This window comes from Melitaea cinxia, chromosome 26 (genome assembly GCF_905220565.1).
Source record: "Melitaea cinxia chromosome 26, ilMelCinx1.1, whole genome shotgun sequence".
Lineage (NCBI taxonomy): Eukaryota > Metazoa > Arthropoda > Insecta > Lepidoptera > Nymphalidae > Melitaea > Melitaea cinxia.
Window position 1 is genome coordinate 6,173,287 of NC_059419.1, and position 15,373 is coordinate 6,188,659.

The 15,373-nt window shown below is 35.4% G+C and overlaps 2 protein-coding genes across 2 annotated transcripts; one reads left to right on the forward strand and one right to left on the reverse strand.

The window, feature by feature from the left end:
- Positions 1-11,769: 11,769 nt before the first annotated feature.
- On the reverse strand, positions 11,770-12,714 carry LOC123666527 (protein lethal(2)essential for life-like). The gene has a single exon (XM_045600603.1). The coding sequence runs from the start codon at positions 12,547-12,549 to the stop codon at positions 12,136-12,138; it is 414 nt and encodes a 137-aa protein (XP_045456559.1). The 5' UTR covers positions 12,550-12,714; the 3' UTR covers positions 11,770-12,135.
- A 1,155-nt stretch (positions 12,715-13,869) lies between these two features.
- On the forward strand, positions 13,870-15,269 carry LOC123666644 (carbonyl reductase [NADPH] 3-like). Its single transcript, XM_045600736.1, has 2 exons — positions 13,870-14,503; positions 14,782-15,269. Exons 1-2 carry the CDS (start codon positions 13,870-13,872, stop codon positions 14,988-14,990), a joined length of 843 nt encoding a protein of 280 aa, XP_045456692.1. The 3' UTR covers positions 14,991-15,269.
- The last annotated feature ends 104 nt before the right edge of the window (positions 15,270-15,373 follow it).

A 15,373-nucleotide genomic window follows, 5' to 3' on the forward strand; every position in this document is an offset into this window, starting at 1 on the left:
AGAATACCTTCCTTCTTGAAATTCCCTCTCACTCCTCTTCCTTTTATACTAAATCTTTCACTGTTCAAGCTTCTCGACTTTGGAATTATTTACCCTTGCATATTAGACGTGTACAATCGCTTTCTATTTTTACTATTTGTGTTTACCTGCAAACGAAAAAAAAACCCGACTTCAATTACATCAACGAGTAATACAGCGTAGATCAACAAAAAATAGTCAAGTAACTACGCGTATCAAAGATTACTCAAAAAGTAGTTATCAGATCTCGATAAAATTCGACCACATGATAAATATCAGCTTTCGATAAAATTAAAATTTATTAAAATCGGGTACACCTAGTAAAAAGTTATTGCGAATTTTCGAGTTTCCCTCGATTCCTCTGGGATTCTATCATCAGATCCTGGTTTCCTTATCATGGACCAAATTAGGAATATCTCCTTTTTATCAAAAAAAGAATTATCAAAATCGGTACATTCAGTAGAAAGTTATGCGGTATAATATAACGTAGGTCGACGAAAAAAGCGTCATGTAAAAACGCATTATTAGATATAACTCGAAAAGTAATTGTTAGATCTCAAATAAATTTAAATGGGACCAAATGACATACACCACCTTTCGAATAAAAAAAATTGTCGAAATCGGTCACCCGCTCAAAAGTTCTGATGTAACATACATGTGCTCAAAAAAAGAAAAAATGGGTAGTACTAGGTACCGTTGTGTTGTGGGGTGTAAAATTTTTTAATCTCAGAATCGTGAATTGACACTTTTTAGTCGTTTTCGAGACGGAATCGGGAAATTAAAAAAGAGAAGAGTGGATAAAAGCTTTCAGAAGAATGTAAGTAAATATTATTATGACGATGCGATACCGGGAACGTATCGAGAATATACAAACTCCACATTTTCTGTTTGTGTTTTATTGTATGTTATATTTTAAACGGTTTTATTTAGCTCACCCCGTTTGTTTTATTTTTTATTCTTGGGTCAAATTTAGTAATTCAAATTTCACCCTCTTCCTGTCAACCGATTAATCTGAAATTTTGTATACACTTTGGATTTTGGTGACAATACAATTATGTTTATTTATTATCATTATAAATTTAAGATGGCCGCCGCTACAAAATGGCGGATAATTTATGTTTTATTAATCCCATCAATATGGGTATCAAATGAAAGGACTCAACAAGCAGAATACAATATACTATAAAAAATTGAAATACAAGATGGCGGCCGCTACAAAATGGCGGATAACGTAGGTTTTATCGATCCCATCAATATGGGTATCAAATGAAAGTGCTCAACAAGTAGAATACAATTTACTATGCAAAATTGAAATCTAAGCTGGCCGCCGCTACCAAATGTCTGATAACAATTTTTTATCAATCCCACCAATATGGGTATCAAATAAAAGGGCTTGACAAGAAGAATACAGTGCACTATACAACCTCAATATTTAAGATGGGCCTTGCAATAATGAAGCACTAAATGAATTAAACAGAATGCGAAATAAAAACTAAAAACTAGAAAATAAAAATAGGTAAAAAAACTTTTTAAGTTAAACGGTTTTATGTTAAACATACATTGCAATGTTTAAGATAAATGTACTAAAAACCAAAAAATAATAAAATAGATACAGTCGTGGGAATTATAAACATATGCATAGACTAGACTAAAATAAAACCGTGGGGCACGTCAATTGTCTACAAATTATCGACTTAATGTGCGATAGAAGAATCGTTTAATTCGTCGTTAAAATAGGCAGTTGGCCCGCAGACGGTGAGGAAATTACTTACTATTTTCTTGCTCATGGAAATTCCAATAGTTATACACTCCATGTAAATAAAAGAGATGTTTCAACTAGTTTATCGTTGGACATTCACACTGCTGGCTGGCGAGGAATCGTTTCACTGCTCGTAGTTTGTCTTTAATCGACAAAACATATGATAAAAGTACTACTCGCTCACCACTATGAAACCCTAAAACTCGCTTATAATCGAGCTTGCTAGCTTGTTTCCACATTCTAGCCCTACTTATCACACGTCCATCGTTGTCGGTTGAACAACTGCCTAATTATAGTGTAACATTACAAAACAAACATTTTAATCAACGATTGTAGACAATTGACGTGCCCCACGGTTTTATTTTAGTCTAGTCTATGCATATGTTTATAATTGCCACGACTGTATCTATTTTATTATTTTTTGGTTTTTAGTACATTTATCTTAAACATTGCAATGTATGTTTAACATAAAACCGTTTAACTTAAAAAGTTTTTTTACCTATTTTTATTTATTAGTACATTAGATAACAAGCCGTGGTAGCCTAGTAAGAACACTCTAATCGGCAGTGCTCATTTTGTTCTACTTAAGTAGCCATGTCCACTATTAAAAAAAGTAAATCAACAACAACATACTTATCTCAGCATCGTTATTGATAACAGATTTAGCTGGAAGCCTCACATAGACCTCGTCTGCTCTAAATTAAGATCTCTACTTAGTAGATTGTGTATATTGAAACATAAGCTCCCATTTAAAATACTGTATCTAAAAATGGTTCAATCTGTTCTCAGTTATAGACTAAGTAACTATGGTAGGACCGAATCCTGTTCGTTCACCATGCAAGCGATAGTAGTACGTTGAATCCGCGTACACGTGATGCTATTAGGTACGATTAATTGTCTTCCTTCACATGTGGAAAAATAAGTGTAACGCAGTAACGATGTCCGAATCGGAAAAATAATAACCACTTTAAAATTTTAATTTGTAAAATGCCGTTTCGATTGTGTTTTTGAAGTCTATTTGAATAAAATTTTTTTTTGAAAAAGAGAGGTTTGATAACTAATTCGAGTTTCAATATCAATCATAAGAAATGTTCTTTCATATCAACTCAGATAGTATTGGACGTAACATAAATCAAGGTCAGGTATGACCGAGCGAACAAAACACGAAGCTTTTGTTGAGGCTCTTCTTGAGTTAATACTTCAGTTCATCGACAAGTAATACAACGTAATAATAATAATAATAATAGTCCTCCGATGGCAGGTTGGGGCCCAGGCCACCGGTAGTTAAGGTTCCAGGCTGAGGAACCTCCTCACAATGCGGGCCGTTTCAAGCAACACTGCCTTTTGAATCCGACCCTTGATCCAACAGTCAAGTGAGAGTTTCTTAAGGTGTTGGTCGAAACTCTTCGCTAATAGACCATTAACCGATACAACAATAGGAACAATTATTGTTGAGTCTACATTCCACATGCCGGTAATCTCGTGGGCAAGGTCTAAATATTTACTTAATTTTTCTTTTTCGGCCTTTACGAGATTATCGTCATGTGGAACTGTAATGTCAACAATAATTGCTCGGCGCGCTGATCGGTCTACTAGCACTATATCAGGTTTATTGGCTGCAATAAACCTGTCAGTGACAATAGATCGATCCCAGTAGAGCAATGCACGACCATTCTCAAGAAATGGCGTTGGGCTATACCTATAATAAGGCAACTCATTTTCAACAAGGCCGTAACGAATAGCAAGTTGTTGGTGTATAATCCTGGCTACTTGGTTATGTCTGTGCAAGTACTCACCGTTAGCAAGATGACTACAATACTTTTTTTTTTTTTATCTTGTCATTAAATTTATTATTTTAAAATATATTTAAATATGAAAATACAATTAAAATATCACAAAAATGACTAATAACAAGAAGATAAAATGAATAAAGCCAGAGGACGACGCGCACAAAAAAGACCAAAGGTTCCATCGAGCTCCGAAACACAGTCGTCAACGACAGATGACGAATATCAAACACCGCCGTCCACCGCGGAATCGGATGCTTACGATGCTGACTCATCTACGAGAACATCTAACCGTCGACGAGTCATACGCCCGCCACCAGCTTGCTTGGAGGTTCAGGGACAATGCGCTCCCACAAGAAATCCCGCTGCCGGTGGTGCTGTGCGCCGCATGAGATGGACTCAAAAAATGAATGAGAGTGTCAAGCGAGCGTACTATGAGGCGACAGGTGGGGGAATTAACCTCACTGCGTATCGTTCAACGATGTTGTCTCTGTTTCAGGCGCTTGAACCAACCGTCACCGTAACCGCACAACGACTATCGGATCAAGTACGAGCCATTCAGCGTTGTCACCTCCTGGATGAATCAGTACTTGAGCGGCTGCGTACAAATTTACCACAACTTAATACTGTTAGTCACATTCGTGATATACAAACATCACAAAAAGAGCAAAGAGAGGTAATAAATTTTAATATAAATCATATATCTCCTAACAGTGTTGATTTGTCGGTAAACGAACAGGATAATGAGCCTATGAGGAGAGCTTTGGAGGATGCTATTTTGAAATATAGATCCTTGCCACCAAATATTAGGCCACAGCTACCTCGTTTGCCTATTCACAGACGTAATTTGGCTTTAGTAGGTGTTATGGATAAAATTTTACAACCATATTTAGACAGCACTCAAAATTTATCCGATACTCACTCACTTCTGTACTGTGGAGCTGCAGCTGTTTGTAATGTAGCTAATGTGAAGTTTAAATCAAATAAAATTACTTTACCATCCCATACAGCTCCAGCTTGGCAGGCCAGAATTGAAAAACGAATAAATTTAACCAGAACACTAATAGCCAAATTAACATGTTTCAGGGCAGGTAACAGGCGTCCAAAAATCATGCGGTTTGTACACCAGGCTTTTGCGGGTACAAATATAAGATCCAACGAGTACATAACATCAGTCTCAGACCGCATAGATTTTCTGAAGCAAAAACTCTGTGCATGGGCAAAACGCATTAAGAGGTATAAAAAACGCAGGGATCGATATCATCAAAATAGCATATTTCAAAGCGACCAACGAAAGGTATACAGGAATTGGGAACAGTGCACTACTAATGTGGTCAATGGTAATTTACCGACCCGAGAATCGATAATTTTTGGCGAAATATTTGGTCGAACCCCATTGACCACATTGAGAGTGATTGGATGGATGTTGTCAGGAGGAGGTGCAGCTCACTTCCACAAATGGAACAAATTAAAATAAATTCAGAAGATATAAGTTATGCAATCCGTTCAACGTCGAATTGGAAATGTCCTGGACTGGACGGATTGCATAACTTTTGGCTTAAATGGTTTCGTAGTTCGCACCCCATCCTGGCATCACAATTTCAAAACGCAATTTCAACTAATACTTTACCAAAATTTATGACGACTGGTACCACATTCCTGTTATACAAATCGGGATGTACCGCTGATCCTAAAAACTACCGTCCTATAACTTGCTTACCCACCATCTATAAGCTACTTACATCTGTTCTCGTCACAAAAATTACAAAACATATTACTACAAATAATATTTTGGCTACGACTCAGAACGGATGTAAGTCTGGTAGTCGCGGTACCAAGGAACTTCTCCTCATAGACATGACCATATGCCAACAGGTACGTCGAAACCGGAAAAATCTGGCTGCCGCTTGGATTGACTACAAGAAAGCGTATGATTCAGTGCCTCATACATGGCTTATGAAAGTAATGGAGCTATACAAAATTGATGCTGCTTTGTGCTCTTTTCTGAGTACGTGTATGAGACAGTGGAACACTTTTTTACGTCATCCGGGTGCGGTTGATGTTTCAGGATCGACTGAACCGATAAGGATTATGCGGGGTATTTTTCAAGGTGATAGTTTGAGTCCATTGTGGTTTTGTCCAGCCTTGAACCCTTTAAGCACTTTATTAGAGGATTCAAGGTTGGGCTTTCACCTTCGTAGAGGAAGCAAAGCAATCTCTCACCTACTTTATATGGATGATTTGAAGCTTTTCGCATCCAAACTACCAGACTTATACAAGTTGTTAAAAATAACAGAAACCTTTAGCACTTGTATAAGAATGGAGTTTGGTGTGGATAAATGCGCTGTCATCCATGTAGAAAGAGGAAGAACTGTATCATCACAAAATTTAAAACTTAACAACTCTTTGTCTTTTAGATCTCTCAACGAAGGTGAAACCTATAAATATCTCGGAATGTCAGAGGCATTGGGCATTGATGACGGAGCCATGAAACAACTGGTAAAGGAACGATTCTTTGGCCGGCTGAAGAAAGTTCTCAATAGCTTTCTTTCGGGCGGTAACAAGGTGCGTGCCTTTAACAGTTGGGTTATGCCCTTAATCGTTTATACCTTTGGCATTTTGAGATGGACTCAAACGGAATTAGATACCCTTGATCGCCAAGTCCGTAAACTGTTAACAGCGTACCGAATACACCATCCTCGATCGTCTGTGATGAGATTATACATCCCACGAAAATGTGGGGGTCGTGGCTTTTTAAACGCTAAAAATCTCCACAATCGTGAGGTGTATAATCTCAGACAGTACTTTTTAAATATGAAAAGCGATATGCACATGGACGTTGTTGCAGTTGATAGGGGCTTTACTCCGCTGTCCTTAGGCAAAGAGAAATGGCGTAAGCCTATAGTAATGCGTACCGTTGATCGCGTGGCCGTATGGAAGAGCAAGGAATTACATGGCCGGTTCTACAAAGTTCTGACAGACCCAGATGTAGACCAGCCCAGCTCTATATCCTGGTTACAACACGGGAACCTCTTCGGAGAAACCGAAGGTTTTGTCTGTGCAATTATGGACGAAGTTATTAAGACGAATAACTACCGGAAACATATCATGAAAGACGGAACTCCAGACATATGCCGGGCTTGCCATAAGCCTGGAGAATCCATTAGACATGTTGTTTCCGGTTGTATTCATCTTGCTAACGGTGAGTACTTGCACAGACATAACCAAGTAGCCAGGATTATACACCAACAACTTGCTATTCGATACGGCCTCGTTGAAAATGAGTTGCCTTATTATAGGTATAGCCCAACGCCATTTCTTGAGAATGGTCGTGCATTGCTCTACTGGGATCGATCTACTGTCACTGACAGGTTTATTGCAGCCAATAAACCTGATATAGTGCTAGTAGACCGATCAGCGCGCCGAGCAATTATTGTTGACATTACAGTTCCACATGACGATAATCTCGTAAAGGCCGAAAAAGAAAAATTAAGTAAATATTTAGACCTTGCCCACGAAATTACCGGCATGTGGAATGTAGACTCAACAATAATTGTTCCTATTGTTGTATCGGTTAATGGTCTATTCGCGAAGAGTTTCGACCAACACCTTAAGAAACTCTCACTTGACTGTTGGATCAAGGGTCGGATTCAAAAGGCAGTGTTGCTTGAAACGGCCCGCATTGTGAGGAGGTTCCTCAGCCTGGAGCCTTAACTACCGGTGGCCTGGGCCTCAACCTGTCACCGGAGGACTACTATTTTTATATTTTTAAATATTTTTATTTGTCTTTTTTATAAATATATTTAAAAATGTAATCATAAGAAAATATATTGAATAAAAGAAATAATAATAATAATAATAATAATAATAAAGCCTTTTTTATTTCCGCATGGAAATAAAAAAGGTAAAAAATAACATTACATTCGGTTCAAGTAAAAAATAACAAAAAAGACAAAAAGGTGTGTTTAGGGCATGGCTCCTCTCTGGATATAGGCCTCCTCCAACTGCTTCCATATTTTTCGATTGGCCGCGTTCGTCATCTAATCTTCACCGGCTATGTTTTTAATTTCATCGACCCATCGATCTTTAGGTCTTCCTCTGTTCCTTTTTCCACTGGGTCCCTTCCATTTAGTGACTCATTTAGTCCATCTCATGTCTATACTACGGGCGATGTGACCAGCCCAACTCCATTTGAGCTGTTGTGCGTGACATTCTGCCTTTATTAATTTTGTTGTCTTACAAATATCTTCGCTCTTGATTCTATCGCTAAGCTTAATTCCTAGCATACTTCTTTCTATAGCACACTGACATGAACGAATTTTATGTTTAGTTCTCTCATGGAAAACCCAAGTCTGTGCTCCATATGATAGACATGGTAACTTTGGTACTCCATATGATAGGTATGGTAACGTTTCTTTTTCAGTTTTAATGGAAGTTTTGATTCTAGGATTTCTTTGAAGCTCCAGTATTTCCTCCAAGTTATGTTGATACGACGCTCTATTTCGTCTTCATGTCGCGATTTCTTGAATGAGATTTGTTTTCCAAGTGTATAACTGTCCACATACTCTATCAGTGTTCCATTTACTATTAGCCTTTTGTGTACTATTTGTAGAGACGTTAGTGTTTAAATGTAAACCTATTTTTTTCCTGGCGTTGTTTAGTTCGCAAATCATTGTTTCCAATTGTTTTGATGTTCTTGTAAAGAGAATGATGTCATCTGCAAATCGTAGGTTGCTTATGATCTCTAAATATATTTTTATTCCTTTGGTTTTCCAATCTAAATTTTGCATTATATCTTGAAGCACGGCTATAAATATTTTCGGTGATAAAGGCTCTCCTTGTTTCACTCCTCGCCTTATATTTTTGGTCCAATTTTATCTAATTTTACCCTACTTGTGCTGTTCTTATATATGTTTCTGATGATGTTAATATATGTTGTATTTGAAACGCCTTGGTTTGAGAGTGCTTGCCATATGCTCTTGTGTGAGATCGAATCAAAAGCTTTCGCGTAATCTATATAAGCTATGTATATAGGTTGGTTAAACTCTTGATGTTTTTCAACTATTTGGTCAATGTGTGGATGTGGTCCATGGTAGAGTAACCCGGGCGAAAGCCGGCCTGTTACACTGGTTGGTGCTTCTCTATGCTGGTCGCTATTCTTTTTTCTAGACACTCGGCAAATAATTTGTATATTGTTGGTAACAGGCTGATAGGGCGATAGTTATTAATGTCTGAGGGATCACCTTTTTTGTAGAGCAGAATTATTCTTGACTCTCCCCTTTTCTCTGGAATCTCTTGTATTTCTAGTATTTTATTAAACAATGTTGTGATAAGTCCTATTAGAATGTTTTTTCCATTTTTAGGGCTTCATTAGGGATGTTATCGGATCCTGGGCTCTTCTCTGTCCTTAATTTATCTATACTTTTCAGGATTTCTGTAACATCAAAAGGTGTAACGGGTGGTTCTGCTTGTTTTTCTGTTTTTTCGTAAGTATTTTTTTGCTCTGTTCGTCCTGGTAGAGATTTTGGTAAAAGTTTGAAGCAATGTTTATTATCTCTTTTTGTGTTTGTAGTTTATCTGTTGTATTCTGTGTTTTCAGTGTTGGTATCCATCTTTTTTCTACGTTTAGTTATTTGTATGCTTTCTTCTGGCTTCCAGTAATAAGCAGGTTGTTTTCAATAATTCCTACCCTGTATTTTTCGTAGTCTTTTCTTAACATTTTATTTGTACTTTTATATAGGCCTGTAAGTTCCTCTTTTTCTTCTTTGTTTTTGCATGGTTTTGATTGCAGTGCAGAGCGTCTTTTAAGTTGTTGTTTAGTTTCTTCAGTTAAGATATCTTTCTTGGTTTTCTTTAAGGTAGCAGAGGTTAGACTCTGTTTAATGGCCGACTCTATTTTGAGATAAAATGTCTCTATATTATCTCTATCTTCCCACTGGATTTGATGATTATACTCAAAAATAGAAATCAACAAACTGAAAATCAAACTCTAGATAACAAGAAAAGAGCTCTTTCAGAGTCACCAGAAACGACGACACCAAATTCCAAAAAGAAAAAGCAATTAGCGAACATAAACATAAACAACAATATAGATAGTTACTTATTATTAAAAAACCAATTTTGCAATATAACTCCGAACAAAACACCGCATACCCTCGAGATTTAAAAAATAAACAATAGCAATCAAAACAGGCCCCTCTTCATCTCCCAACACGACCAGTCACCGCGGGAGAATACGACTGCAACCCTCCAACTAACCATCAACTCTACATATGCACTTACAATGTTAAATCATTGTTATCACCGCAAAGAATGATATTATTGAAACATTCATTATCAAATAAAAAATACGATATTTTAGGACTGTCAGAAGTTAGAAGAAAAGGAAATAAAATTATAGAGGATGAAAACCATATTTTCTGCTATACAGGAGAGACCCAAGGACAACATGGTGTAGGATTCTTAACAAAAAAGGAATATAAAAATAATATAGAAAACTATGTGGGTTTATCAGAGAGAGTGTGCCTTCTAAACATGAAGTTCGACCCAATAAAAATATCGATAATACAGGTGTATGCGCCAACCTTAGAAGCACCTGAAGAGGAAATAGAAAATTTCTACGACCAAATCGAAGCGGCTCAAAAACTTTCAAAAGGAAAAATTATACTAATGGGAGATTTTAATTCAAAAATAGGACAAAGAAAACCATTAGAAAATACAATTATGAGGCCATACTGCTACGGAATAAGAAACTAGACTAGAGGAGATAAACTACTCAAATATGCATTAGCTAACAAATTCACCATAATAAATACAACATTTAAGAAAAACCTTAAAAACCTATGGACTTGGACTTCACCAGACAATATAAAAACCAAATTGATTACATTATGAGCAATTGCCCTAAATTATTCTCAAACATGGAGATTTTAAAAAATGATATTTTTCCTACTGATCACAGACTACTCAGAAGCACAGTTCGATTGGGAAAACCGAGGCGAAGCAGAACGCACTTTAGTGAAGATCATACGGATTTAACTTACGAGAAAAATCAACAAGCATATATAAGAACTCTACAAGTAATATAACGTAGGGAGATGAAAATATAGTGAAGTAATTACGCGTTATCAAAGATTACTCAAAAAGTTGTTATCAGATCTCGATGAAATTTAAATAAGACCACACGATAAACATCAGCTTTCGCTTGGACGCTCGGCGACGACGAGTCCTGGGAGGCTATTGTCTCTTTCTGCGAGACAGTAATGTCCCAGAAGGAAAATAACGAGCGGGTGAGAGAGGAGGCCGCCGACGACGCCTCTCTCCGCAGGCGAGGAACGGGGGTGCGTAGAAGACGCTACTTAATGCACCTCCAGCAAAGCTCCTGTGCCGTGTCGGGCCGGGATAGGAACCCGGTCCCGCTAGACACGGCGTCGTCGGGATTGTTCAGAAGTGAGCTGGACAGTCCCCATGGAGGAGAAGTCTGGCCTTTTCGCCGAGGCCAGTCTGTCGCTGGAGGGATCCTGTTGCCTGCAGATCCGGAACCTTCCAATTGAAGCGGCTGGAGGCTCCCGCAGGGGTTAGGGGTACCAAAAAAAAGTACCTAGGCCTAACAGAATATCATAGCTAAGTATTACTGTTTTTAAGCAGTGTTGTGTTTCTGTTAGTAAGGTAACAAGAGCTCCTGGGGGGAATTAGGGATAGGGTCGGCAACGCGCTTGCTATGCTTCTGGTGTGACTTTCATAAGCTATGATAATCACTTATCATCAGGTGAGGCGTACGCCTGTTTGACGACCTAATACTATAAACATGAACATAATAGCAGCATCCAAACATATAATTATATGCTTCAATTAGAATATGTTTATAGAAAGATTATAGTATAATAACTATTAGGAACACTTTTTATTTGACTTTTAGAGGCCTGAACTTTGTATATAAGACTGGCCACATAACACACAAATTAAAGTCAAAAATAGTCACTCTAATATACAGAATTATTAGAACAGCCTGGCTTTATGTTCACCATGACAGATGAACTTTAAGATCAAATCGAAAAATCAAGCTATTTCAGTTTGGTATTGGTACCAGTGATGATCCAAGATTGATATGTGTGTTTTATCTACTAAGCCTCTCGAACAAAATAAATTTTGACAACAAATTAATAATTTCAATAGTATGGATGTTTCAAAAATCAAGTACATAAATAAGCAGTAAAATGTATCGTTTAGTAAGTTTATTACTAAATTTTTATAGATTACATATATATAAAGACAGCAATTAATAAATCAATTATTATGTACAGAGAATTATGATAGATTGCAGAACCTGGTTAAAGTTCAACTTATTTAAAATAATTTTAAATACTTTATACAATAATAGTTAAACAAATTATTATAATGTATAATATAAATATTAAAACATATTTAAATGCACCAATTTCTAGAAACGCTGAATGTTATCACGAATTTAAATCATATCACTTGCACCCTAACCTTAACCACAATGTTCACAAATATTAGGTTCATTATTTTATTTTATTACCTAGGTAGGTATGTTTATTTATTTAAATATTACAATTTTGATTTAACACTGCCTTCATGAGAAACTGGTATAACTGTATCCCGACGAACAATTGGTTTCCTAGGTGCAGTAATTGTAAGAATACCATCCGAAGATAGTTTTGATTCCACAGTTTCTGGCCGACAATATTCTGGTAGAGCGTATCTCCTCACAAAATGCCGCGAAATATAACCATCTTCATCCTTTTTCTCTTCGTGTTTGCCTTCAACAACTATAAATCCATCAGCCGTTTTCACTGTTATTTCTTCAGGTGAAAAATCTTTCGCGTGTAAACAAATGAGATACTTATCTTTATCCTTTTTTATTGATGTTTCGTTTCTCCATGGAAAATTTTCTATCCAATCAATAGAATGCAAAATCATTTCGTCCCCAAATAAAGGTTTCGCAGCTGGCCAAAAAGACATTATTAACCTTTGATGTTCCAGAATGTTCAAACTTAAGTAAATAAACAAACGAATACTATTCAGCACAGGCACAGTTGATATAAGAACGAGTGAATGAAAGTGTTTGTTAAGTAGAAATTCGATGAGCCTTTATAAATAATAGTCCATGGTTATCAACTTATCAGTGTCAGTGGACGTATGCTTATTCACACTGGCAATAAAATTGAACAGTGCAACCAACCTCAAAATAAGTTCAGCTTCAGCGCATCAATCGTTTCTTTTTCCTATAAGTTTTAACTGTTTTAAACCCCATATTTGTTTCTTGTACGGTTTACTGATTTTAAGTACCTACCTTTTGTTTATTATTCTGAGTATACAGCATAGATTATACACTATACCTATATACATTATACATTAGCAGTTAGCACCAGTAGCACAGTAGCTAGTTATAAACTTAAAGTGCATATTCCTAAATTTGTTGTTTTGTACTTTGTTTGTTACATTATTACGAACCAAATTTGGTGTCTCCGATGTTTGTAATTATTCGTGTTTATTTTTTATTTATTTAAATTATTATACAATAAATACACTAATACAAGTGTGTACAAAAGGCGGGCTTGACGCTATAGCATTTTCTACCAGCCAACCTTGATAAGTGCAAGAAAATATAGCGTTTAGGTGTACAATAAAAAAATAAAAATAAAAAATAAAACAAATAATATAGGTAATAAAATTATTAAATGTTTTCCTCGTAATATTTAGAGTGATGACATCATTATTAATTATAATTATAATCATATTATAATAAAAATAATTAATAGGTGTAGGTTAAAAAATATGAATTCTTAATCTGTGGTCTATGTTAAATTTAAAGTTAAAACTCAATTTTCCAAATAGGTATGTTATTACCACAGAGTATAGTAATACTTATGTTATTACGTATATTATTTGAATTTTGAGTATAAGAGAGAATATACAATATAGGTACCTACTACACAATATCTATGAGTATGTATAATTGTATAATACGTATAAACTATAGTCCTATACGCATATAAAATACTATTTTTTATTGAGAATTATTGTTTGTAATTTTGTATGATCTACTAATCTACTTATTTTCAGATCTACTAAATACTATCAGACGAATGAACTTCTAAGTAGGTACTCGGTAACATTTTACATATTTTATTTTGATAAAAGTAGTAGGTACGCGAAAGATCAGATGTTATCATTGAATATTTTTTACCTACTCATAGAATTTAAGATATAATATGCTGTTATCTATATTAAAATAAATTATAAGTAGTAAATACATTTTATACTAGGGTCGATCATACTATGAGTGAGGAAAAAATTGCTGTTGTAACGGGGGGAAATAGGGGTCTCGGTTTTGACATCGTCAAAGGTTTGTGTAAGGAATTTAAAGGTTCTGTTTTATTAACCTCGCGTGAGAAAAGTAGAGGTGAAAAAGCTTGTCAGGAACTTCAAAAACTAGGTTATACGCCGCAGTATCACCAACTCGATGTCACCGACAATGATAGTATTTTGAAATTTTGTTCTTTGTTTAAATCAAAAAAGATTGATTTATTAGTTAACAACGCTGGAATATTGTTTTTAAAAGATGCAAAAGAATCTATACAGTACCAAGCGGAACAAACTTTATTCGTAAACTTTTTTGCTTTAGTTAACTTTACTGAAGCAATTTTGCCTCTTATAAACGATAATGGTACCATTCTGAATGTTTCGAGTTCATCAGGCCATTTGTCCAGGATTCCTTCCGAGAAATTAAGAAAAGAAATAAGTGACCCTAATATTAATTTAGCTAGTTTAAAGAGTTTGATGCATAATTACATAGAATCTGTTAAGTTGAATAAACATATTGCCGATGGTTGGGGCGATTCACCTTACGTGGTTTCCAAAGTCGGCTTAAATGCCTACACTTTCATGTTAAATCGGAGACTTAGAGAAAGAGGTAAGTAGAGAAAATGACTACTTCCTATAAAATTGTAATTCGCTTTTATAAACAAAAATGAGATATATATTAATTACCCGCAATTACCCGCATTATACGCAAAATATATTAATTACCCAGAAGACAATGCTAAAGACCCATACATATACCTATTTATTATTGATTTTAAATTGAAAAATTGCTCAAAAATTTGGTTTTAATAGCTCTATTTATGATATTCAAAAAGAACTTTTCTTAAACGATAAAAAAGTATTTATTAATAAAATGTATTATTTCAGGTATTTTAGTCAATTGTATTCATCCTGGGTATGTAATGACTGATATGACCCGTGGTGCTGGAACAGTAAGTCCAGAGGAAGCTGCAAGGGTCGTATTGAAATTCGTCTTGAATGCTAAATCTGGAGGTTTATATGTATGGTCCAATGGTGAAATAGTTCCATGGGACGGACCTGATCCACGCGGTTATATTGATGGAAAACCTGTATAGGAAATCCCATTTAACATTCGTAGCATTTCTTTTGTATACCAATAATTTTGAAAAGTATATGTAATACTCTTTTTTGTCACACATTAGTGGTAAATTAAAATAATACATTTTTTGTATAATTATCTTGTGAGAAACTTATATGCAAAAATAATGTGTTATTGATTATTTGATTGTTATCTTTTACAAGTGTAATGTTTCAATTTGCTTATTTAATATGCAATCAAAACTAAATAGGAAATTTTATTGAAAATATATTTAATTATTATTAGTTTTTTACTATGCATAAGTTTCATTCATTATAATTTTGACCATTTATAATTTTTACAATTTAAATTAACCATAATATGATGTAATAATATATTCACGGTAAAGTAGGTTTGTGT

What these genes read in the sequence shown, in the direction of transcription:
- LOC123666527 (XM_045600603.1), bottom strand. Translation starts at nt 12,549, where the DNA reads ATGTCTTTTTGGCCAGCTGCGAAACCTTTATTTGGGGACGAAATGATT.
- LOC123666644 (XM_045600736.1), top strand. Translation starts at nt 13,870, where the DNA reads ATGAGTGAGGAAAAAATTGCTGTTGTAACGGGGGGAAATAGGGGTCTC. An exon ending in TCGGAGACTTAGAGAAAGAG is followed by an intron (nt 14,504 to 14,781) that starts GTAAGTAGAGAA and finishes GTATTATTTCAG; the next exon opens with GTATTTTAGTCAATTGTATT.